At 41.3% G+C, this 26,571-nt stretch overlaps 1 protein-coding gene across 7 annotated transcripts; it reads right to left on the reverse strand.

Annotated features, from left to right (window-relative positions):
- Positions 1 to 1,367: 1,367 nt before the first annotated feature.
- LOC129837488 (transcription elongation factor A protein 3-like) lies at positions 1,368 to 26,571 on the reverse strand. 7 transcript variants are annotated; one of them, XM_055903690.1, is made up of 17 exons: positions 26,175 to 26,571; positions 18,766 to 18,828; positions 18,399 to 18,504; positions 18,185 to 18,293; positions 15,580 to 15,666; positions 15,203 to 15,286; positions 12,275 to 12,331; positions 11,871 to 11,936; positions 8,233 to 8,301; positions 5,590 to 5,652; positions 5,355 to 5,429; positions 5,086 to 5,243; positions 4,786 to 4,846; positions 4,447 to 4,597; positions 4,156 to 4,302; positions 3,811 to 3,882; positions 1,368 to 3,658 (listed from the first exon to the last, which is right to left on the reverse strand). In XM_055903690.1, exons 1-17 carry the CDS (start codon positions 26,253 to 26,255, stop codon positions 3,650 to 3,652), a joined length of 1,458 nt encoding a protein of 485 aa, XP_055759665.1. In that variant the 5' UTR covers positions 26,256 to 26,571; the 3' UTR covers positions 1,368 to 3,649. The 7 variants fall into 7 exon arrangements, with proteins under 7 accessions (XP_055759665.1, XP_055759666.1, XP_055759667.1 ...); XM_055903691.1 differs by lacking the exon at positions 11,871 to 11,936 and having other exon boundaries at positions 26,175 to 26,569; XM_055903692.1 differs by lacking the exons at positions 11,871 to 11,936; positions 12,275 to 12,331 and having other exon boundaries at positions 26,175 to 26,568.

The raw sequence follows: 26,571 nt of genomic DNA on the forward strand, positions 1-26,571 counted from the left end.
AGCTTACCCCTCTACTCCGCACTCAGTGATGTCCAGTCCCTATACACATTCATCGACTTGGTTAGTTCCCACATACAGACACTGTTAAACACAACTGAGACTTTTGCGTAAATCATGCATTGATGTCATTTGCATAAAAATTTGAGCTACAAGTATTTTAAATTGGGATTCAGCCCTTAGACTTCATACTACTAATTCCATTGTCTGTATCTTCCTGTCCTCTATATAGATTGCGAGAGAGCAACTTGAGAAATTGAGAGTGAAAACTTGACAGACATGTAACTATTGTTGGTGGACAATTTGATGCTTTTAAATAAATGTTTTACCTGTTTGAACTGTTTCTTAGCTCATGGTTCTATATTTTATGAATCAGACATTTTTCTTTTTGATTTGTGGCAATTATATTCTGCTCGACCAAAGTCACACTTGCAAGTGGTCAAGTTAAGCCTGTCCGCTCGCGTAACACATCCTTCTAACCTCTCCACAAAATGTATGCACTCATCCTCTGCTCGTTGGACCCATCCTCTGCACTCTCGACTCAAGTGTTTGCTTGCTCAATGATGATTCATCTTGCTCGATAGCACCATCTCACTCACAATAGACAGAGGCTGATTTGAGGCGATACGTGTAATAGGTTTATAACTACTGTACAAGGGGTTGTAGAATGAAGCTGTGAACATGATTTATTATATTTGGTCTGTTGATATTTCATGTCTGTCTCCTAATCCTGTCAGGCTACCTTCCAATGTCCTACTTAGAATGCATGCCCAACTACATGACTTAATTCTAAGTACTGTAAATATTGAAACAGAGCCTCAGTGAATTTGTAACTATTGTTTTTCTTATCAATGATAAAGAGTCAATTATTTAAAATGCCTAATTTCACACAGCTGGAAACATGAAAAATGCCAGATACTAAAGGATTGATCAAAATGTGCATAATGGGTACCTGGAGGAAAATGGGGAGGGTTTAGTATTATTTTCAATGTCAGTGTAGGGGCATGTCATTTAACTTGTAATATCAAGTTTATATAGCCCTTTGTACATCAGCTAATATCTCGAAGTGCTGTACAGAAACCCAGCCTAAAACCCCAAACAGCAAGCAATGCAGGTGTAGAAGCACAGTATATAATAGATGAATTGTCAATATTTCTCAGTGTTTAAGAATTAGTTGCTTATCAGGCTTTACAAATTGAGCCCTGTGTGCGCTATCAAAATTCCTGCGTTGCCATGCTTAAAGCATGAAGAAAAGTTTCTAAACTGCATATCGAAGGCTCTGGTCTGTCCAAGAAGTGAGGGTGAACGGTAGACATGTTCTCTGCTATCCACTTTATGAATTTAATTATTATATTGGGTATAGCGAAGGGTCAATCAATCAATCAATTTTATTTTATATAGCCCTTCGTACATCAGCTAATATCTTGAAGTGCTGTACAGAAACCCAGCCTAAAACCCCAAACAGCTAGTAATGCAGGTGTAGAAGCACGGTGGCTAGGAAAAACTCCCTAGAAAGGCCAAAACCTAGGAAGAAACCTAGAGAGGAACCAGGCTATGAAGGGTCACTTGTTTTTTTCGGCATTAGGTAAAATGCGTTAGGTAAAATATATTTTGCTGAAGGGCTGTCTATTTTCATTTCAGAGGTCCATTTTTCTCCATGTAACCCTCATTGTACAGTACCAGTCAATAGTTTTGACACACCTACTCATTGAATGTTTTTTTTTACAATTGTCTACAATGTAGACAAGAATCATTACAATAGCAACCCTTTGCCTTGAGGACAGCTTTGCTCACTCTAGACATTCTATCAACCAGCTTCACCTAGAATGCTTTTCCAACAGTCTTGAAGGAGTTCCCACGTATGCTGAGCACTTATTGGATGCTTTTCCTTCACTCTGCGGTCCAATTAATCCCAAACCATCTAAATTGGGTTGAGGTCAGGTGATTGCCAGGTCATCATCTGATGCAGCAGGTCATCGCTCTCCTTCTTTGTCAAATAGCCCTTACACAGCCTGAAGGTGTGTTGGGTCATTGTTCTGTTGAAAAACAAATGATAGTCCCACTAAGGGAAAACCAGGTGGGATGGCGCATCGCTGCAGAATGCTGTGGTAGCCATGCTGGTTAAGTGTGCCTGGAATTCTAAATAAATCACAGTGTCACCAGCAAAGTACCCCCACATCTCCTCCTCCATGCTTCACGGTGGGAACCACACATGCAGAGATCATCAGTTCACCAACTCTGCGTTTGAAACCAAAATTCAAAAAATTGACTAATCAGACCAAAGGACAGATTTCCACCAGTCTAATGTCCATTGCTCATGTTTCTTGGCCCAAGCAAGTCTCTTCTTCTTATTGGTGTACTTTAGTAGTGGTTTCTTTGCAGCAAATCGACCATGAAGGCCTGATTAATGCAGTCAGTCTCCTCTGAACAGTTGATGTTGAGATGTGTTACATAAACTCTGTGAAGCATTTATTTGGGCTGCAATCTGAGGTGCAGTTAACTCTAATGAACTTATTTGAGCTTCTCTTGCCATAATATGGACTTGGTCTTTTACCAAATAGGGGTGGTATACAGAAGATAGACCTATCTTGTCACAACACAACTGATTGACTCAAACGCACAAGGCACACCTGTTAATTGAAATGCATTCCAGGTGACTACCTCATGAAGCTGGTTGAGAGAATGCCAAGAGTGTGCAAAGCTGTCATCAAGGCAAAGGGTGGCTACTCTGAAGAACCTCAAATATATTTTGATTTGTTTTAAAATGGATGTCATAAGGTGAATGCACCAATTTGTAAGTCGCTCTGGATAAGAGCGTCTGCTAAATGACTTAAATGTAAATGTAAATGTAAAAAAATGCTGGTTACTGCATGATACCATATATGTTATTTCATAGTTTTGATGTCTTCACTATTATTATACAATGTAGAAAACAGTTCAAATAAAGAAAAACCCTTGAATGAGTAGGTGTGTACAAACTTTTGACTGGTACTGTAAATAACATTCACTCCCTAAATGATATGTCATTTGCAAGTGGGAGCTCTTACAGTATAACTTACTCTTCCTCGCCATCTTGTGGCTGCTCTTAGTGGTACAGTATATTGACTTTCCATTTCACCGGTAGTTCAAACACAATTTGACAATGACATTATTTTGTATTAATTAGCATAATTTCAATACTGTTTACTCATTCAATCTCCTCAACACCATGTGTCCAACCAGGACAGATTAAATGACACTGCCATCAATCTGGAGACTGTCTCAACCCCTGCCTCTTACAAAAAAAATGCAACCCCCATTAAAAGCACCATATTTGAAATGTAACCTTTGTTTAACTAGGCAAGTCAGTTAAGAACAAATTCTTATTTACAATGACAGTCTACCCAGGCCAAACCCGGACGACGCTGAGCCAATTGTGCCCCGCCCTATGGGACTCCCAATCACGGCCAGATGTGATACAGCCTGGAATTGAACCAGAGACTGTAGTGACGCCTCTTGCAGTGCCTTAGACCGCTGTTCCACTCGGGAGCCCATCTTAAAAAGTAAATTGTAAGTATTCATTTTTGTTTTTGTAAAATTACTCATTGCTAAACATTATAACCCCTCATAGAAAAAATGTGGTCTGCAACATCGTCATTGGAGCTGGGCCACATCAGCAGAACTGGAATAGAAAAGAAAATGAATATTAGTAAATGGATAGATTATTTATGTCTGTGGACCATTGTTATGCCTCAGAGACACCACTGTATGTGCTGGACTAGCGTTATCTATTTTAAATGGGCTTTATCTGAACTGGTGAGGGAAATGTCTCACCTTCCAGCGGTTCCCGCACTCGTTACAGAGGACAAAAGTGGTCATAGGCTCGTCAGCGCTGCGGGTCTGCATCTACACACACACACACACACACACACACACACACACACAGTTAATACGAAGGCAGCTTTCATTCAACAGAACAGGCTGTCTCCACTGTATCTCACTGTGTAAAATGTAACTGGAGGAGTGTACAATATAAAACTGATATTGGGTCAGTATGTAGAGCATATGTATGTTTTCAGTGCAGTGAGCAGTGAGCCGTGTGTATCTGTTTAAGTAAAATATAGTATATACCTTGTAATATGCAGAATATGGTGTGTATGCAGAGTATGGTTTGTTTACCTGGTTGTAGGTGCAGTTCTTTTTTTTGCACTTGCTGCACTGAAACAGGTCAGAAATGGTACCGCCGGTTTTGGACAGCTGGTGTTCCCTAATGGCCTCCTTAGTCAGATTGTTCCTCAGCTGCTTCAGCTCATCACTAGCCATCTCCTAGACAGACAGACGAAATCTCTGAGGGAAATTTGTCTACTCAATGTTTTGGTAGGTGCTTGACTCTCTCTTTAATACAACATCTTAGGAATATGTTAGAGGCAGGGGTGGGTCACGGGTTGATATGACAGAAGTTTACAGTACCTCAGCAGACATGATGGCGAAGCGTCTCAGCTCTATGCCTCCAGCCAGGACGTTCCTCCGCAGCCCAGGGTTTTTGGAGTCCTTCAGGTTGCTGATGCGGCTCCGCACCCTGTTTTTATACTTCATATCTGTGGCTCCCGTCTCCTTGTAAATATGTGCAGCGGAGGACAGTTAAGGAAGCCTTCATCACCACCTGGCTGAAATATCTAACGGTGACAATCAAAGTTCAAACAAATATAACATGTGTTATATTCAAAGCCAAAAGAGCAAATGGCAGCTCTGCAAACACACTGCAAATTGAAACTAAAATACTTCAGAACCACAAGCAGATTTAAAAGGATATGATCTTCAATTTCTGCTGCCATTGAGTCACAGTTTGTCCCAAATTCTTTGAAGTTATCTGAGGAGAGAAAACTGAGGGTATTACGTTTACTCTCTTCATCTACAAAATCTATCATTCTGTGTGTAATGTAACCGCTATTAATTTAATGTAACCGTTCATTTCCATACTGTACTGTGTGTGTGAATGAATGTGCGTTGAGTCACTTTATGTGCAGATTGATCTCTTGATCTCTTATCTCTGTGAGTGTCTGTACTTGTACTCTGATCCATTCAGTTAGTGGCTGCTCTTTTCCCCACCATCTGTGCGTAGAGCTGCAGCCAGCATCTCGATGCATTTGTCCCTGATGGTTTCTCCAGTGGCCAGGCAAGGGGACAGGGGAACCCCTGCTGAGCTGAAGGAGGGGGACATGGGACTGGTGGGGGTGGTGGGGATCTTTGGCATCTCTTTCTTTCTCCTGGTCATCGTACACAAGCCAAACAGCATATACGTCAATCAAGAGTTTAAAATCTGATCCATAATGATTTCAGTAGTACAGTAGATAGTATTTTCCAGTTAAAAAGGGTACCGTTCAATACTGTCCGTTGAGGACTTTCTCTGCAGAGGGCCAGGGTGAGAGGACTTGGAGCCATGAGATTCTTTCCTGAAACAAACAGAGACAGAAAAAGCAATGGAGTGAACAAACATCCGTATCTTAATGCGCTCCATTATGCAAAGTAAATAAAAAAGCCTTGATGACGCAGTAAAATAAATAAGAAAAGGAAATGAGCTTTTCTGTATGCATAAGAAAGGGGCACTCTTACGTCTCACTAGGGAGCTTCTTAGCTGAGGGTGAGCTGCTAGTCTTGGAACCCATAGAGTCCCTCCTAAAGAGAGGTAGTAAATTATTTACAATTTGAAAGAGAGAAGGGGTTACTACCCACTGATTGATTCAATGTCATTTCAACAAATAAAATGTAAAAAAAAAATCGAACTTTGTCAAAATGTGGAAAACGTACACGGAAATTGTATTTTTTTATCAACATTTTAACTAAAATGCAATGACATGGCTCGCTTGCAGTGGTGTAAAGTACTTAAAGGAAAACTACACCCCAAAATGTGTATTTTGGTATTTGTTTCATCAGTCCATTGTTGATATTGTCCCAAAATATTTTGCATGTCAACAATCAAGTTTTCAAGATACGTAACTTTCATATGACACAAAATGCATCATTACAGGCCAGATTACTCTATTCTGAAAGCAATCAAGTTACCTAACTTTCAAAATACAGAAATGCATTTGGCTTCATATGATGCAAAATGCTTCCTACAGGACAAGATTACTGAAATTGATTCATTGATTATTGAAAGTTGCAAAACGGAGCATCATATGATCCAAAATCATCATACGGGCTAGATTTCTTAGTCCATTGTTGATATAGACCCACAATATTTTGTGTCAGCAATCAAGTTCTCAGGATACATAATTTGAAAAACACAAAAATCTGTCCCGTTATGATGCAATATTTTCTGTTTTTAGTTTTCCTTGAAGTAAATATACATAAGTATTTTTTGGGTGGTATCTATACTTTACTATTTATACACTGAACAAAAATATAAATGAAACAACTATAAATGAAGTTACTGTTCATCTAAAGAAATTAGGCCCTAATCTATGGACTTCACATGACTGGAAATACAGATACGCATCTGTTGGTCACATAACTTAAACAAATTGTAGGGGAGTGGATCATAAAACCATTCAGTATCTGGTGTGACAATAATTTGCTTCATGCTGCGGGACACATCTCCTTCGCATAGAGTTGATTGTGGCCTGTGGAATGTTGTCCCACTCCTCTTCAAAGGCTGTGCGAAGTTGCTGGATATTAGCGGGAAATGGATACAGAGCATCCAAAACATGCTCAATGGGTGACATGTCTAGTGATTATGAAGGCCAAGGAAGAACTGGGACATTTTCAGCTTCCAGGGAATTGTGTAGAGATCCTTGCGACATGTGGTCGTGCACTATCATCATGCTGAAACATGAGGCAGATGAATGGCACGACAATGGGCCTCAGGATCTCGTCACGTATCTCTGTGCATTCAAATTCCCATCGATAAAATGCAATTGTATTAGTTGTCCGTAGCTTATGCCTGCCCATACCATAACCCCACAGCCACCATGGGGCACTCTGTTCACAACGTTGACATCAGCAAACCGCTCGCCCACACAATGCCATCTTACCGGTACAGTTGAAACGGGATTCAGCTATGAAGAGCAGACTTCTCCAGCGTGCCAGTGACCATCGAAGGTGAGCATTTGCCACTGAACTCGGGTAAGATGCCGAACTGCAGTCAGGTAAAGACCCTGGTGAGGACGACGAGCACGCAGATGAGCTTCCCTGAGATGGTTTCTGACAGTTTGTGCAGTAATTCTTTGGTTGTACAAACCCACAGTTTCCTCAGCTTTCCGGGGGGCTGGTCTTAGACGATCCTGCAGGTGAAGAAGCCGAATGTGGAGGTCCTGGGCTCACATGGTGAGACTTGGTCTGCGGTTGTGAGGCCAGTTGGTTGTACTGCCAAATTATCTAAAATGACGTTGGAGGTGGCTTATGGTGGAGAAATGAACATTAAATTATCTGGTAACAGCTCTGGTGGACATTCCTGCAGTCAGCTTGCCAATTGCACGCTCCCTCAAAACTTTAGACATCTGTGGTATTGTGTTGTGTGACAAAACTGCACATTTTAGAGTGGCCTTCTATGTCCCCAGCACAAGGACATGCCACACGTCAGGAGGAAGGATTATCTTGGCAAAGGAGAAATGCTCACTAACAGGGATGTAAACAAATTTGTGCACACAATTTAAGGGAAATAAGCCTTTTGTGTGTATGAAAAAATTCTGGGATCTTTTATTTCAGCTCATGAAACAAGGGACCAACACTTTACATTTTTTGTTTGGTATATTTTTTGCAACTTTTAATCCACTACATCCCTAAAGAAACTAAGTACTTTTAACTTCCATACATTTTCCCTGGTAGCAAAAAGCACTCGTTACATTTTGAATGCTCAGGCAGGACAGAATGATGGTCCAATTCACGCACATAGAATACGTTGTCATCCCTACTGCCTCTGATCTGGCGGACTAACTAAACACAAATACTGCATTTGTAAATTATGTCTGAGTGTTTGAGTGTGCCCCCGTCTGTCCGTAAAAAAATAAATAATCTACTAGCATTTACTTTTACTTAAGTATGACAATTGAGTACTTTTCCCACTCCTTTTCACTTATGTTGATTTAATATTGATGTCATGTTATTTGAAATTCAATCGAATGTCAATTAAAACTAGATGCTGACGGATGTACTTCGCCCACTGGATAGCTCATGGCAACATTTTAAGGCATTTAGCAGTAATGACCAGAGAAGTGTCAGTCATAGTAATGAATCTGAATGAGAGCCAGTACCTACCTGTCTGATTTAGAGTCAGTCGAATGACGTTTCACAGAAAGACTGTGCTTGGAGTCAGTGGAGTCCTTCCTACAACGAGAGAGAGAGGAAACCCTGTCACCACCTTGTGACACTGCTGTTCATCTGAGTGAGTGCTAGATACTGTTTTTCTTACTTTCATTTGACCATACTACTACTACTACCACCACCACCACCACCAAAAGCACTGGTTACTCCCAGGTGCTGTTCTCTACTGTGAGCAAGCTGCTTCAGCCTGTGAACAACTCTGCTACCTCAGCCTCCCCAGAACGGTGCAATCAATACCTTTGTTTCTTCCAAAGCAAAATTGAAAATCTAAAATAACAACACCATCCTGTCCTCTCCAGCCCCTGTAGTTGATCTACACAGTCCTACGCTCCCTGCAGCTGATGTAACCAAGCTGGTTAGAATAATGAGGCCCACCACTTGCTCACTTGACCCTATCCCCACCTCACTTGTCAAGTCCTAGTTATCTGTTCTGGAGCCTTTTTTTACAGAAATCATTAACCACTGGATGTGTTCCTCCACAGCTCAAACTCGCCGCACTCACACCAGTACTTAAAAAGCCTGGATCTGACCCTGACAACCTCCAGAACTACAGGCCTATCTCCAACCTGACCTTGCTGAGTAAGCTCCTCGAACATGATATGTCTAGTCAACTCCAACAACATCTTGCCAATCACAACCTACTCAAGCCCTTGCCGTCTGGTTTCAGACACAGAGACTGCCTTGGTAAGGGTCACCAATGACCTCCTCATGAATGCGGACTCTGGGGCTGCCAGCATCCTCAAACTGCTGGACCTCAATGCAGCATTTGCCACGGTCAGCCATGCCATTCTGCTGGATGGCATGATGAAGCTACCGGGCCTGTCAGACACTGTCCTGGACTGGTTCAGGTCCTATCTCACTGATCCGCCAGGGGGTCCCTCAAGGCTCGGTCCTAGGGCAGCTACTGTTTTGGATCTACATGCTGCCACTGGGAAACATGGACTGGTCTTTAACTTTTATGCTGACGACACTCAGCTGTATATCTCCACAAACACTGCCAATGCCACTGCATTCCTGGTCAGCTGCCTGCAGGACATCAAAGCGTGGTTACAGCTGAGTTTCCTGCAGTTAAACTGCAAAAAGACAGAGGTCTTCCTGATTGGCACTCGCATCATCGACTAAATCAGCAGCTACGGCCTCAATATTGATGGTGTCAAGGTCCTACCCTCCAGTGAGGTCCGCAATCTGGGTGTGATATTTGACAGTCAGCTCTCGTTTGAGGCCCACATCAGAAGTGTTACCAAAGTTAAATGTTTCTATCTATGAAGCATTGCCAGGTTACGACCTATGTAACCTACGCGTTTACAGCCTCCAGCTGAGCAACTCATCCACACGTTTATCTTATCCCGTCTGGACTATTGTAATACCGTGTTGGTTGAACAATCTGACAAGTGCCTAAGAAGGCTACAATATGTCCAGAACTGTGCTGCATGTGTCCTCAACCACACTTCCCCCATGAGCACATCACTCCAGCTCTGTTCAACCTCCAGTGGCTCCCCACATGCTCACGCATTGACTTTAAAATTATGTTTCACACCTACCAAGCTATCCACAACTCTGGACCCAAGTATCTGTCTGACTTCGTCGTACACTCCCTTCGCTCCTACAGGTCCATCTCCCTTCAGCAGTCCCACAGCAGACAAAAAACTATGGGTGACTATGTGGAACGCACTTAAAGTCACTGCCAGGGCTGTAGAGTCTCTGGCCTTGCTTAAGGCACAACTAAATGACTGAGCTGTTCAGAAGAGCTTTCAATGACCAATGTTAATTCTGTTCAATGGATTGGTCAACACCTGCATATAGCATTGATTGATGTGCTTTTATTATTATATAATTTTAAAAAATCTGTGCTTGGGTGTGAGAAAAGAGCTTTACAAATTACAATATTTCTTGATTTAATAATTTTCCTTCAAAGTTCACTTCATACAGGTTTAAAAGTGAGGTCAATAAGTGTTTTTAGAGTGAAGTTTAGTACAGTCGTGGACAAAAGTTGAGAATGACACAAATATTAATTTTCACAAAGTCTGCTGCCTCAGTTTGTATGATGGCAATTTGCATATACTCCAGAATGTTATGAAGAGTGATCAGATGAATTGCAATTAATTGCAAAGTCCCTCTTTGCCATGCAAATTAACTGAATCCCCCAAAAATATTTCCACTGCATTTCAGCCCTGCCACAAAAAGACCAGCTGACATCATGTCAGTGATTCTCTTGGTGTGAGCGTTGATGAAGACAAGGCTGGAGATCACTCTGTCATGCTGATTGAGTTCGAATAACAGACTGGAAGCTTCAAAAGGAGGGTGGTGCTTGGAATCATTGTTCTTCCTCTGTCAAGCATGGTTACGTGCAAGGAAACACGTGCCGTCATCATTGCTTTGCACAAAAAGGGCTTCACAGGCAAGGATATTGCTGCCAGTAAGATTACGCCTAAATCAACCATTTATCGGATCATCAAGAACTTCAAGGAGAGCGGTTCAATTGTTGTGAAGAAGGCTTCAGGGCGCCCAAGAAAGTTCAGCAAGCGCCAGGACCGTCTCCTAAAGTTGATTCAGCTGCGGGATCGGGGCACCACCAGTACAAAGCTTGCTCAGGAATGGCAGCAGGCAGGTGTGAGTGCATCTGCACACACAGTGAGGCGAAGACTTTTGGAGGATGGTCTGGTGTCAAGAAAGGCAGCAAAGAAGCCACTTCTCTCCAGGAAAACATCAGGGACAGACTGATATTCTGCAAAAGGTACAGGGATTGGACTGCTGAGGACCGGGGTAACGTCATTTTCTCTGATGAATCCCCTTTCCGATTGTTTGGGGAATCCGGAAAAAAGCTTGTCCGGGGAAGACAAGGATAGCGCTACCATCAGTCCTGTGTCATGCCAACAGTAAAGCATCCTGAGACCATTCATGTGTGGGGTTGCTTCTCAGCCAAGGGAGTGGGCTTACTCACAACTTTGCCTAAGAACACAGCCATGAAAAAAGAATGGTACCAACACATCCTCCGAGAGCAACTTCTCCCAACCATCCAGGAACAGTTTGGTGACGAACAATGCCTTTTTCAGCATGATGGAGCACCTTGCCATAAGGCAAAAGTGATAACTAAGTGGCTCGGGGAACAAAACATCGATATTTTGGGTACATGGCCAGGAAACTCCCCAGACCTTAATCCCATTGAGAATTTATGGTCAATCCTCAAGAGGTGGGTGGACAAACAAAAACCCACAAATTCTGACAAACTCCAAGCATTGATTATGCAAGAATGGGCTGCCATCAGTCAGGATGTGGCCCAGAAGTTAATTGATAGCATGCCAGGGTGGATTGCAGAAGTCTTGAAAAAGAAGGGTCAACACTGCAAACATTGACTCTTTACATCAACTTCAGGTAATTGTCAATAAAATCCTTTGACACTTATGAAATGCTTGTAATTATATTATATTCCATAGTAACATCTGACAATTATCTAAAGACAATGAAGCAGCAAACTTTGTGGAAATTAGTATTTGTGTCATTCTCAAAACTTTTGGCCACGACTGTACATCCACCAATTATTGGGTACATAATATGATGCTGCTTATGCAGACCTGTCTTTCTTGCCATCCAGACTTGGCCATTTAGCAGGTTTTGGTTTGGAATCTGACAAATCCTTTCTAAAACAGGAAACATTTGTATGTAATATTTGCATGTATTGCAGCCATTGCTGATAGGCAAAAAGCACATGGCATTCAGGGAGCAGGCATGCTTGATCAAACAGCTTCACCAGCAGAGGGCAGACAACATGACAAGGTGGCGAAGCACAGATAAATATGCACACATACAGTATTTCCCTATGAAGACCTCTGCTCCAATGAAGGGGTTAACACACAACTCTCTAATATCACCAAATATACAACCACAACTCATGTCAGTGGGATTCAACTCAAACAAGCACATAGGCCCACATGCAGTGTATAATTATGCATGCTCCTGTGCACTATGGCTTGCCAACCTTTCTTCCTTGGCATCAACAGATGGTCTTTTGGGCACTATGCTATCGGAGTATTTTCTGCAAAAGGAGAACGTTTAGCAGTGCTTTGCAACTGTTGTCATAATAATCTTCATCTAATTTATCAAAATTATATCATCATCATCATCATCCACATTTAGAGAATGTCATGAAAGTATTCAAACCCTTCGACTTTTTCCAATTTTTATTTTGTTACAGCCCTAATCTAAAATGGATAAAATAAAACAATTTCCTCAGCCATCTACACAGAACACCCCATAATGGCAAAGCAAAAACAGGTTTTTAGAAATGTTTGCAAAACAAAAATACCGTATTTACATAAGTATTCAGATCCTTTGCTATGAGACTCGAAATTGAGCTCAGGTGCATCCTGTTTCTATTGATCATCCTTGAGATGTTTCTACAACTTGGAGTCCACCTGTGGTAAATTCAATTGATTGGACATGATTTGGAAAGGCATGACCTGCCTTTCTTTTGGGCACTTTTAGACATGACCTGTCTATATAAGGTCCCACAGTGGACAGTGCATGTCAGAGCAAAAACCAAGCCATGAGGTCGAAGGAATTGTCTGTACAGCTCCAAGACAGGATTGTGTCGAGGCACAGATCTGGGAAAGGATACCAAAACATTTCTGCAGCATTGAAGGTCCCTAAGAACACAGTGGCCTCCATCATTGTTAAACGGAAGAAGTTTGGAACCACCAAGACTATTCCTAGAGTTGGCCACCCGGCCAAACTGAGCAATCGGGAGAGAAGGGCCTTGGTCAAGGGAGGTGACCAAGAACTCAATGGTCACTCTGACAGAGCTCTAGAGTTCCTCTGTGGAGATGGGAGAACCTTCTAGAAATACAACCATCTCTGCAGCACTCCACCATTCGGCTTTTATGGTAGAGTGGTCAGACGCAAGCCCCTCAGTAAAAAAAGGCACATGACAGCCCGTTTGGAGTTTGCCAAAAGGCACCTAAAGATTCTCAGACCATGGGAAAACAAGATTCTCTGGTCTGATGAAACCAAAATTGAACTCTTTGTCCTGAATGCCAAGCGTCACATCTGGATGAAATCTGGCACCATCCCTACGGTGAAGCATGGTAGTGGCAGCATCATTCTGTGGGGATGTTTTTCAGCAGCAGGGACTGGGAGACTAGTCAGGACCTCAGACTGGGGTGAAGGTACACCTTCCAACAGGACAACGACCCAAAGCACACAGCCAAGACACACAGCCAAGACAACGCAGGAGTGGCTTCGAGACAAGTCTCTGAATGTCCTTGAGTGGCCCAGCTAGAGCCCGGACTTGAACCCGATCGAACATCTCTAGTACATGAAAATAGCTGTGCAGCGACGCTCCCCATCGAACCTGACAGAGTTTGAGAGGCTCTGCAGAGAAGACTTGGAGAAACTCCCCAAATACAGGTGTGCCAAGCTTGTAGCGTCATACCCAAGAAGACTTGAGGCTGTAATCACTGCCAAAGGTGCTGAATACTGATATTTTTTTGTTTTTATTCTTAATAAATTAGCGATCATTTCTAAACTCGTTTTTGCTTAGTCATTATGGGGTAATGTGTTACCCAGAGATGATTTTTTTTTTTTTTAAACAAACAATTTAATCAATTTTAAAATAAGGCTGTAACCTAACAAAATGTGGAAAAGGTCAAGGGGTCTGGATACATTCCGAAGGCACTATATAACAGGAACTATTAAATGACTGTTGGATACTATATTTATCATGACATTAGGAACATGTACTGAAAAGGCGAAACACAATTGAGCACACTCAACATGAATGAGGTAGTATGATTTACAGATCCCAGACCCATCCTTTTTCACATGGTCAGATGACATCACCTTCAGAGAAACGGGTTTGTAATCTGACAACTCCTCTCTGGGTCGCAAACAGCAAAGAAAGTGATGTTTGAAACCTCACAAGGAAAAGCAACAAAAGTGCGTTGTGTCGGAATGAATATAATCCATTTAGCATATCTGTCAATAGGAGCAGTTCAACAATGTCACAGAGAACAAACATTGCTGACACTCAAAAGTAACCACACAAAAAAACAACCATGCAACATCAAAGCGACCTTGACCCTCTCCTTTTTGACTTCCACTGACGGACGCTTCACAGGAGGGGGAGGATGGAGATGGAGAGGAAGAGGTGCAAAAGGAGCATTGGGGTCTGGAGTCTCTTTTCTAACCACAGAAATCCACGGAGGCTCTTTTCGATCATCACTACTATCGATAGCACACTCATGTTTCAAGATTTATTAGTCGTATATAGGGGATACACATGCACCATCCAACCAAACGCTTACTTGCAGGCAGTGGTGTAAAGTACTTAAGTTAAAATTCACTGCTTAAGTAGTTTTTTGCAGTATCTGTACTTTACAATTTATATTTTTGACAACTTTTAATTTACTACATTCCTAAAAATAATTATGTACTTTTCACTCCATACATTTTCCTTGACACCCATTTTCCGTAACATTTCGGTTACTGGCCCAATGCTCTAACCACTAGGCTACCTGCCGCCTCAAGTAAATATAATTAAGTATATTTTAGCAATTACATTTACTTTTGATACTTAAGTATATTTAAAACCAAATACTTTTAGACTTTTACACAAGTAGTATTTTACTGGGTGACTTTCACTTGAGTCATTTTCTATTACGGTATCTTTACTTTTACACAAGTATGACATTTGCGTACTTTTGCCATCACTGCTTGCAGGTTGCTCCTCGACAATGCAACAACTATAAGAAGTAATAAAAGATAAGAATACGAATGAACATAAAGTAAATGGCTCAGTAGAATAGAATACAAATTTGAGCAAAAGTGTAATACAGGAAGGACAATTTATACTGTAGTCCAATATGTCTTGTGAAATAAATATAGTTTGACAGAAGAGAAGGTGACTGACCTCTCCTTGACCTCTGCTGCAGTGGGCATAGAAGGATAAGGATGAGGAGGAAGTGGGGCATTAGGGTCAGGAGGAGCTTTTTTCCTAAATGAAAAACCAACAGACTAAATCTATTGCAATTCTGAAAACTTTTGACATTTTCTGTGTATCGCTGAGAGTTTATCATCAAAAAACGAGGAACATGCTCATTGTTGCAATGATTTTGACTTTGCTGTGCTGTATAAAAGTACAACCTATGATAACAAAACAAACCGTAAAACAGTGATTTCAGGGCATAATTCACTGTGTCTGATAAAACAGAGGTCAGTGATGATCTATCACAAACTATGGACCAAAATAGACAACTCAGTCTATTCACAAACAGCATGCCCTCTGACCTCTCTTTCTTCACCTTCACTGAGTGATATCTGGACGGAGGGGTGGGACGAGGATGAGAAGGAGACAGAGTGTCTGAAGAATCTCTCCTGAATGGAAATTGAAATAGTCCAAATGAAATCTGAGTCAAACCATGCTTTCCGAAACGAATACAACTAGCACAAATCGAATGATCAAGGAAAGCATGCATTGACCGTGCTCACACCGCGCACCATGCAGAAGTGGGTGCTGGGTAAGTCACTCTTCAAGGTCACTACCCACTGGGCACAAACTGATTTAGTCGTAATCTTTAACTTTGATTCTTGGTTGAAATGGAGAAATGAATCCAACATATACATTATTCATTTGTAAACAAACTGGAATTAAAGCCAGACTAAGTCAGTGGCACAAAAGACACATGTTGATGTTCAAATGTTGATATTTGGTTGAGTTGACAATCAAACACAATTCAATATCCCTTTTGCAATACAATAAATTGCATAATAACGTGTCGTCAAGTTAAGAAATTATGTTGGATTCACATCTCCAACTAAATAAAAAATAAAACGTTAAAGAATAGGATTAGGCCAGTGGCTCAGATGAAACCATCCAAGCATTATACAGTATATCCTTTAAAATGTTGATATTTGATTGTGTTGACAACCAAACACAATTCAATATGACTTTTGTAATACAGTAAATGGCATAAAGTTAAGGCAATTTTACAAACTAAAGAAACAGTATTTATTCAACCTTAACTTTTTACTGCAGTGGGCTAAACAGGGTCACACAGAGTGTTTCAAATATACTTTGAGACAAAAGTATACACCTCACACACATGGTTATGGGCTTAAAAAAAGAAGACATGTACCATATCAGATATAGAGATGTATAAAATGTTTAGTTTGCATTCCAATATTACACTTTATATACATCACAGAAGACTGAACTATAACAAACCCGTTTGACATAGAAACACCGGATACATTATTTTATTTGTTTATTAATTATGAAATTATGAATAATATTCCACCCATTTGACCACTAGGTCATTTGACTGCAGGAAAGGGCCACATTGAAGTTAGCCAACTGTAACTATAAATGTCTTCTTATGTAATCATAGAACGCGTGCATGTTCAAGATAGCGTGCAAAAGTTGCCGTTCTGTGGAGATCTTCACAATTGCTATAATAATCTGTGCAGAATATCTAAAGCATTGGTACACTTGCACTATGTACTTTTAATGTAATCTCAACTGCAATCCAGGTAATTTGGTAGTGCAATTAGATGAAGCACAGTGATAAAACATTACGTTTAGGTATAAATACTAAATATCTGACATTGTATTCCCCTTTTCAACTTTGTGGTGCTTTTAAAATGGTTGAAAGTACACTGCTAACACATTTAGATGAGGACTAAACCAACAATCTGACATTGTTTCCCCATTGGAATTTAGATATGCTTTTAGATGGCTGCAAGCACAGTGAAAACGCATTTGTAATTCAACAAACTTCCGTCTGACTTTTTGAGTGGGTGAATAAAGGTTGAAATCTCATTGATCAACGTCTCAACCAAATATTACCCACATTTCTACGTTGAAATGACATGTGGTGCCCAGTGGTATGCCGTATGAACAAGTCAGTTAAACAACAAGGTTAGTGTGCAGTCCATCTCAAGGGCTTCCAATATAAACATCTCGAGCTGTAGCCTTATATCTGTACAAACCACTCATTCAGTAATGTACCAAAGCATCTGAAAGTAATAGTGTTCTCAGAAAAGTTCCATGCGTTGACACTAGAGTATCTATCCATCCTGACCTCTCTCTCTCTCCTTCTTCACCCGTTTATTCACCTCCTCAGACATACGTCTGACAGGGGGAGGAAGACGGGGTGGTCGGGGAGGCCGAAGGAGGAGAGTAACAAGAGGGGTAAAGATCATCCAAGACGCTTCTCCTGAAAGCACAATACATCCCTGAGGCCCAGCACTTGTCCTCTCTAGACTGTATGGAATCAACTTAACAGAGGCACCTCTCACACCCTTGTCTGCGGTTTTCAACAGGTCTCTCGTGGGGGTTCGTACAATGGTATCTCCTTTGTGCATTCCTCTGTGTGTCTTTCATTTCTCGTTTCATCTGCAAAACTCACCCTTCTGGGTTCGTCTGTGTTTCTCATTTTTGGGGTTCTTCTAAATGTCTTTCTTTCTTGGGTTCTTGCACATCTTTCATTTTTTTGTGTCATGTACAGGTACATGTCTTTCTTTTCTGGATCCTTCGAAGTGTCTCATTTTTTGGGTTCTTCTAAGTGTTGTTCTTTTTTGGAGTGTTCTACAGGTCTTTCTTTTCTGGCATCTTCTATATGTTTTCCATTTTTGGATTGTTCTGCATGCCGTTTTGATTTTGAATGCCTCTGTATATCGCTCTTTTTAAAGGTCAACAGCTTCCTCGTCTTTTTTTTTGTGTTCAACATTGTTCTTCCTTTTCAGATTGAGGATCTGAATCAGAAACATCCAGCCTCTTGTGACTATAGCAAAAAAAACAGACCACACCAGATACCATATCTTCCCCTTTCTTATGTTTACATTTTTGCCTTCACACGCAGGCAATGGTTTGAGTGTGTGTGTATGCACCTACCTGGTGTCTTTCTCTAAAGGGGACCTGACTGAGGACCCTGTGGCTTTGCTGGAGTCAACCCCATTCTTCATGTCATTGGGCCTCTCAGTACTCTGAGTACGTGCAGCATCTAGGGGGCAAAGAGGGTAAAATGTTGTCTCTAGGTACTGTGTAAAGTGTAAAACGCAACTCCAGACAGCTCCACGTTCTAAAAGACAGTCTCCTACAATCCTACCCAGCAGTCTCTTCCAGTCCTTGATGAGGATCTTGGCCAGGGAAACGACCACGTCGTCTGTGCAGTGCTTCCTGATTCCATTCACAGACATGCCGATCCTCGTTTCCTATTCAGCAGAGAGAATGTTTTGTTGCATGTGATCCTTGAAATAATGAGTTTACAATTTTATAATGAGTTCACACATCATTTGGAGTAGGCATAACTATATAATCCATTCCGTGTTTGTGGGGAAATTGACTGCACTGTATTCCCCATGCATTTGATAATATTTAATGTTGAACGTAGAAGTAGCCTAAAATATGAAACTTCTGTACACCTAAATGATACATAACAGGTGAGTGGGATTTTCCTGTTGAAGGTCCTCTACCTGCAGAAGTTTCAGCGTCATGTTGAAGCTCTTCAGTTCATTCAGCAGGTCCAGGGCACCCTCCTATGTACACAAAGATGGAGATGATGGTATTGGAAGTTGTAGCCAACAGGGAGAGCAGCAGAATTATTTATTTTCATTACATATGTAGTACCAGGGGTGCAACTTTCACTGGGGATGTGAAAGTTGCCCTCATTCTGAAATTGCATTTTTGCCACCCCCCAGTTTTATCATTGCATTGTGATAAATAAATAAAAATAAGTGGCCCCGGTGTGCTTTAGGACCATGCGGACAACTCAGAGTGGTCGGGTTGGCTGTTTGGTGGTTTCAACCGGCTGGATTTAGGACCGTCCGGAGACCACAGAGCATGCGAACAGAGGCAGTTGTTATATGTGTGTGTTGTGATTTTTTCTAAGTTGTAAAAGCAAGTAGGGCAGAAACTAGCTACTCTTTATTTGACTGATGTAGCTGGCATGGTAACTGCTGTTTGACTTAACAGAAAGGAAAAAATTATATTCCCAGAGCTGAGCTAGTAGTGTAACTGACATGTAACGTTAGCTAATGTTTCATCCCCTCTCGACTGAAGTTCTGTCTGAAGTGAATGAACTAACTTAGCTAGCTATCTAGCTAGCTAGTAGCTACCACAGCCAGTTTAGCCTAGCAATCTGTCAGGTAGCAGTATCGAACAGCTGTTGTGTGTATGGAAATCGTTTCAACAGAAGTAAATTAACTTGCCTCGTTTTCGCCAGTTGATCTACCATTAGATCTAGCCAAAAGTTGGCTAACGTTTGATATTATTTCCCCCCCAACAGTCAGTATACAGTAGCAATGAAACGTTATTGATCTGTCAGTTTCCCTAGGGAATTCCTTACTTTTCCCATTGACAGTAATAAACAGCTCTAGAGGCTTCACTGTCATGGTGCAAAGTCAGTACACAACACTATTCTCATCATGTCTTAGCAGGATCAGATGGTGACAGGTGTCCCTGCAGGGTCGGACAGCCAGGGAAGACCAGTCTACGGAGGTCAGGTGAATTTTGCAGTATATTATAACAATCAGTGAATGGAAACAAAGTTCCATCTTGAGTTCATGGGTAGTCTACAGTCTGGGATCTGGGAATAACGGTAATTTAAATGATTGAATCATTGATTCTATTCTTGGATAATATAATGTACACCAAGGTAATCAAATGGTGACAGGGGTCTCAGCACAGTCAGACAACCAGAGAAGACCAGCCTGTGATGGCGCTGAAGTGAACTTTTGCAGATGAATAAAATATATAACATCCCCAAAATGGACATCCCCAAAAATGTATTTTAATTCCAAGAATCCTTAAATAATATAAAGTCAACTTGGAAAATCATCAATCAACTGTTGAATAAGAACAAGTAATCAAATCAAATTTATTAGTCACATACACATGGTTAGCAGATGTTAATGCGAGTGTAGCGAAATGCTTGTGCTTCTGGTTCCGACAATGCAGTAATAACAACAAGTAATCTAACCTAACAATTCCGCAACTACTAATATGTACATAAAGATATATGAATGAGTGATGGTACAGACGGCATAGGCAAGGTGCAGTAGATGGTATAGAGTACGGTATATACCTATGAGATGAGTACTGTAGGGTATGTAAACATAAAGTGGCATAGTTTAAAGTGGCTAGTGGTACATGTATTACATAAAGATGGCAAGATGCAGTAGATGATATAGAGTACAGTATATACATATACATAAGAGATGTGTAATGTAGGGTATGTAAACATTATATTAGGTGGCATTGTTTAAAGTGGCTGGTGGTACATTTTTACATAATTTCCATCAATTCCCATTTTTAAAGTGGCTGGAGTTGAGTCAGTTTGTTGGCAGCGGCCGCTAAATGTTAGTGGTGGCTGTTTAACAGTCTGATGGCCTTGAGATAGAAGCTGTTTTTCAGTCTCTCGGTCCCTGCTTGGATGCACCTGTACTGACCTCGCCTTCTGGATGATAGCGGGGTGAACAGGTAGTGGCTTGGGTGGTTGTTGTCCTTGATGATCTTTATGGCCTTCCTGTGACATCGGGTGGTGTAGGTGTCCTAATCTACAACTATCCCATCTCAATTTATTGTTGGTAGTAAGACCTATAGTGATCCTGATGTAATGTGAATGTAATAACTTTTTTGTGAATGTTTGTTCCTCTCTGTCAAAGAAAATAGAGAAAACTGATGGAAATACCTTGGATTACATGAAGGAACATTTCCCTTCTCTGTTTAAATTTAAATAAATTATTGAGCCTCTAACGTATATTTTCACCAAATCTATGCAAACTGGTATTGTTCCTAAAGTTATCCCCCTCTATAAATCTGGGGATCCAAGATATTTTACAAATGATCTCCCAATATCTGTACCATCATGTTTTTAAAAAATCCTAGAAAAATTGGTGTATAAGAGAATGTTGAAACATTTAAAATCAAAACTGTATTCTATATGAGCACCAATATGGTTTTCGTTAAAAAAACTTCTCCACAGAGATGGATCTTTTGCAACTTGTGGACAACATTTTTACCACCCTGAACAATAATGAATACACTCTCGGAATCTTTTTTTGATTTATCCAAAGCGTTTGATCATGAAATATTACAACAATTTGATTATGCTAGCTGCTGTGCATCAACCAGGATCAAGACATCCTGCCACAGGGTTCGATAATTGGATTTTTGTTATTCCTTATCTATATCAAATTAAATTTTCTTGGTCACATACACGTGTTTAGCAGATGTTATTGTGGGTGTAGCGAAATGCTTGTGCTTCTAGCTCCGACAGTACAGTAACATCTAACAAGTGATATTTAACAAATTACACAACATATACACAAAACACAAATCTAAGTAGGAATGAATTAAGACTATATACATATGAACGAGTGACTAAGATAACATAGAATAGTATAGAATACAGTATATACATATGTGATGAGTAATGCAAGATATGTAAACATTATTAAGTGACTAAGATACCGTAGATTAGTATAGAATACATTGTATACATTTGAGATGAGTAATGCAAGATATGTAAACATTATTAAAGTGACTAGTGTTCCATTCCTTAAAACCTCTTAGCGCTAGGGGTCAGATTCTTCTTTCTTTTTTTTCTCTTTTTTTTTTTTTTTTTTTAAACGTTCCCAACGTAAACGGACATTTTCTCTGGCCCAGATCGTAGAATATGCATATAATTTACAGATTAGGATAGAAAACACTCCAAAGTTTCCAAAACTGTCAAAATATTGTCTGTGAGTATAACAATACTTATTCTGCAGGCGAAAACCTGAGAAAATATAATCCGGAAGTGATTATTATTATTTTTTTTAATTAATCTGTGTTCCCTGGACCGTCTATCCTCTATTTAAAGGGGTATCAACCAGATTCCTTTTCCAATGGCTTCCTCAGGCTGTGACCAGGCTTTAGACAGTTTCAGGCTTTTATTTTGAAAAATGAGCGAGATGTTTCATAAGTAGTCAGGTGTCCTCTGAATGTTTCCTGCGTGCGAGGGGCTCCTCATTTTCTTTTCTATCTTATTGAATAGGTTATGGTCCGGTAGAAATATTATCGATTATGTTTGTTAAAAACAACCTGAGGATTGATTATAAAAAACATTTGACATGTTTCTATGACCATTACGGATACTTTTTGGAATTTGTCGAATGGAAGAAGGCTTTTGTTTTCTCAACATAATGCGCAACCCAAATGGCGTTTTTTGTGTGATAAAAGTAATATTTATCGAACAAATATAACATTTGTTGTGTAACTGGGAGTCTCGTGAGTGGAAACATCCGAAGATTATCAAAGGTAAGCGATGAATTTTATTGCTTTTCTGATTTTCGTGACCATGCTAATTTGGGGCTAGCTGCTGTAGCATTGATTGCTACACTCACAAAAGCTTGGATTTCTTTCGCTGTAAAGTATATTTTCAAAATCTGACATGATAGGTGGATTAACAACAAGCTAAGCTGTGTTTTGGTATATTTCACTTGTGATTGCATGATTATAAATATTTTTTGTAATATTTATGCATTTGGCGCCCTGCAATTCTAGCGGTTGTTTAGGAAAGTGATCCCGTAAAAGGGATCCGTAGCGCAGAGAAGTTAAAGTGGCCAGTGATTTCTAGTCTATGACTATAGGCAGCAGCCTCCAATGTGCTAGATGGCTGCTTAACAGTCTGATGGCCTTGAGATAGCTGTTTTTCAGTCTCTCGGTCTCAGCTTTGATGCACCTGTACTGACCTCGCCTTCTGGATGATAGTGGGGTGAACAGGCAGTGGCTCAGGTGGCTGTTGTTCTTTTTGGCCTTCCTGTGACATCAGGTGCTGTAGGTGTCCTAGAGGGCAGGTAGTTTGCCCTCTGTGATGCGTTGCGCAGACCGCACTACCCTCTGGAGAGCCTTGTGGTTGAGGGCGGTGCAGTTGCCGTATCAGGTGGTGATACAGCCCGACAGGATGCTCTCGATTGTGCATCTGTAAAAGTTTGAGTGTTTTAGGTGACAAGCCAACATTTTTTCAGCCCCCTGAGGTTGAAGAGGTGCTGTTGCGCCTTTTTCAACACACTGGACCATATCAGTTTGTCTGTGTACGCCGAGGAACTTAAAACTTTCCACCTTCTCCACTACTGTCCCGTCGATTTGGATGGGGGGGGGGGGGGGTGATCCCTCTGCTGTTTCCCAAAGTCCACGATTATCTCCTTTGTTTTGTTGGCGTCGAGTGAGAGGTTGTTTTCCTGACCCCACACTCCGAGGGCCCTCACCTCCTCTCTGTAGGCCGTCTCATCGTTATTGGTAATCAGGCCTACCACTGTAGTGTCGTCTGCAAACTTGATGATTGAGTTGGAAGCATGCATGGCCACGCAGTCATGGGTGAACAGGGAGTACAGGAGAGGGCTGAGAACGCACCCTTGTGGGGCCCCAGTGTTAAGGATCAGCGGGGTGGAGATGTTGATTCCTTTTCACCACCAGGGGACGGCCCGTCAGAAAGTCCAGGACCCAGTTGCACAAGGCTGGGTCGAGCTTAATGACGAGTTTGGAGGGTACTATGGTGTTAAATGCTGAGTTGTAGTCAATGAACAGCATTCTTACATAGGTATTCCTCTTGTCCAGATGGGATAGGTCAGTGTGCAGTGTGATGGCGATTGCATCGTCAGTGGACTTATTGGGGCGGTAAGAAAATTGGAGTGGGTCTAAGGTATCAGGTAGGGTGGAAGTGATATGATCCTTGACTAGTATCTCAAAGCACTTCATGATGACAGAAGTGAGTGCAACGGGGCATTTAGTTCAGTTACCTTAGCTTTCTTGGGAACAGGAACAATGGTGGCCATCTTGAAGCATGTGGGGACAACAGACTGGGATAGGGATTGATTGAATATGTCCGTAAACACACCAGCCAGCTGGCCTGCGCATGCTCTGAGGACGCGGCTAGTGATGCCGTCTGGGCCGGCAGCCTTGCGAGGGTTAACACGTTATAATGTTTAACTCACGTTGGCCACGGAGTAGGAGAGCCCACAGGCTTTGGTAGCAGGCTGTGTCAGTGGCACTGTATTGTCCTCAAAGCGAGCAAAGAATTTGTTTAATTTGTCTGGGAGCAAGACATCGCGGGGCTGGTTTTCTTTTTGTAATCCGTGATTGACTGTAGACCCTGCCACATACGTCTTGTGTTTGAGCCGTTGAATTGCGACTCTACTTTGTCTCTATACTGACGCTTTGCTTGTTTGATTGCCTTGCTGAGGAAATAGCTGTACTGTTTGCATTCGGTCACGTTTCCAGTCGCCTTGCCATGATTAAAAGAAGTGGTTCACACTTTCAGTTTTGTGCGAATGCTTCCATCAATCCACGGTTTCTGGTTAGGAAAGGTTTTAATAGTCACAGTGGATACGACATCTCCGATGCACTTGCTAATAAACTCGCTCACCGAGTCAGCGTATACATCAATGTTATTGTCTGAGGCTATTCGGAACACATCCCAGTCCACGTGGTCAAAAAAATCAGGAGACAGGCCAGTACATCAGGAGACGTGGAGGAGGCCGTAGGAGGGCAACAACCCAGCAGCAGGACCGCTACCTCCGCCTTTGTGCAAGGAGGAGCACTGCCAGAGCCCTGCAAAATGACCTCCAGCAGGCCACAAATGTGCATGTGTCTGCTCAAACGGTCAGAAACAGACTCCATGAGGGTGGTATGAGGGCCCGACGTCCACAGGTGGGGGTTGTGCTTACAGCCCAACACCGTGCAGCACGTTTGGCATTTGCCAGAGAACACCAAGATTGGCAAATTCGCCACTGGCGCCCTGTGCTCTTCACAGATGAAAGCAGGTTCACACTGAGCACATGTGACAGACGTGACAGAGTCTGGAGACGCAGTGGAGATATGATATTTGTGCATCTATAACTTTCTAACTCATCATTATTCACTATTCATTCAGGATTATCCATAATCATGGTATCATCCACATTCATGTAGAAGTGTTTAAAAATATATTATATTCTTACAATCAAAGTGACCGCAAAAGGGTAATATTATATTGTGTAGAAATGCAGAAAATTAGCTCTAGATGCCCAAAACAATTCAGAGGGAGGACCCGCAGACAGGTTAGGTCCCGCAATTTCTAAAACCAAAGTTGCACCTCTGTGTAGTACCCTGTGCTGACTATGAAGAGCAGGGTGATGGTGGGAGCATAGTATTATTGAATTAATGCTGCAGGACGGGTTTGTACTGTAATTAGTAGCCCTACTGTAGCAGCTGCACATGTTTCTACAGTCTGTTTTTAAGTGATCACACTATTGACACGTAATCAATGGTATTAATCAAAATTACAATCAATAACAAACTGTAATACTATAATGACTATGTACAAATCTTGTAATAGTAATGTAGCCTAATAGTCAAAATAGTTGTGTTTATGTAGTCTATGTTAATAAGGAATATCATTAAAGGTATCAGTGAACGATCAGTGAATCCGCCAAAACAGAACTGAACAATTGGCCCATACTAACAAAATACAGCCCCATAGCACGCCACTGTCACGACCGTGCGTTGTTTTACTTTCGGTTCCATTCACGGAGTTGTTGTAGAATACCAGAATGCTTTAAGTCTCACACTTTTGCATTCGTAGTTTTATTCAGTGTGTGTGTGTATATCGCACGGTCTTGCTTAATAGGCAAAAGCTGGACAATCCTGTGCCAAACACCCGTTCAGCATTTGCCACTTGCACAACTTTTTAAAGCACAACCTCGAAATGTAAAACTTTGTATTAAATGTAGATAACTATAAAATGGAATACGTCATTGCAAATTCAAAATAAAGCATGTATCTACACATGATTTCATACATTTGACTGCACGAGGTGACAGAAAAACATGCGACAGAAAACAAGGCGTCAAAATACACTCACCGTGTTATTTCTAGACACCATCTTGTCCAGTTTTTTTGCAATCCGAATTAACTCCTCTTCTCGCGTCATAGTTTCTGGCATGGATTAAACGTACAATAATATGTTATGTAAAATGCTATATAATAAAAAATGTAAATGTTCATCCTACGTAGATAGGACTTTACGTTATGGCGCGGTCCATTCCATTCGGAGAAGAGGCGTGTCCTTAAATTACAGGCAGAACGACATTTGTCGGATCGTCTGACCATTAGGTCAAAATGCCCATGAGACACATGGCAACAACTAAATATAGACTTTTCTATGGGTCTGACACTAATATCGTCTTTATATGATCTTACTTTAATACAGTGGGCTATGCAAACTTTTTCAGGGGACTTTGGAGAGAACCCCAATGCCA

Source organism: Salvelinus fontinalis, chromosome 38, assembly GCF_029448725.1.
Source record: "Salvelinus fontinalis isolate EN_2023a chromosome 38, ASM2944872v1, whole genome shotgun sequence".
In the NCBI taxonomy this organism is placed as follows: domain Eukaryota; kingdom Metazoa; phylum Chordata; class Actinopteri; order Salmoniformes; family Salmonidae; genus Salvelinus; species Salvelinus fontinalis.

Excerpts from the sequence above, each read along its gene's own strand:
- LOC129837488 (XM_055903690.1), bottom strand. The coding sequence starts at position 26,255 with ATGCCAGAAACTATGACGCGAGAAGAGGAGTTAATTCGGATTGCAAAA. Across the intron at positions 18,829-26,174 it reads TGGTGTCTAGAAATAACACG|GAGGGTGCCCTGGACCTGCT; the intron begins GTGAGTGTATTT and ends TTGTGTACATAG. Across the intron at positions 12,332-15,202 it reads GCAGCAGAGGTCAAGGAGAG|AAAATACTCCGATAGCATAG; the intron begins GTCAGTCACCTT and ends CTCCTTTTGCAG.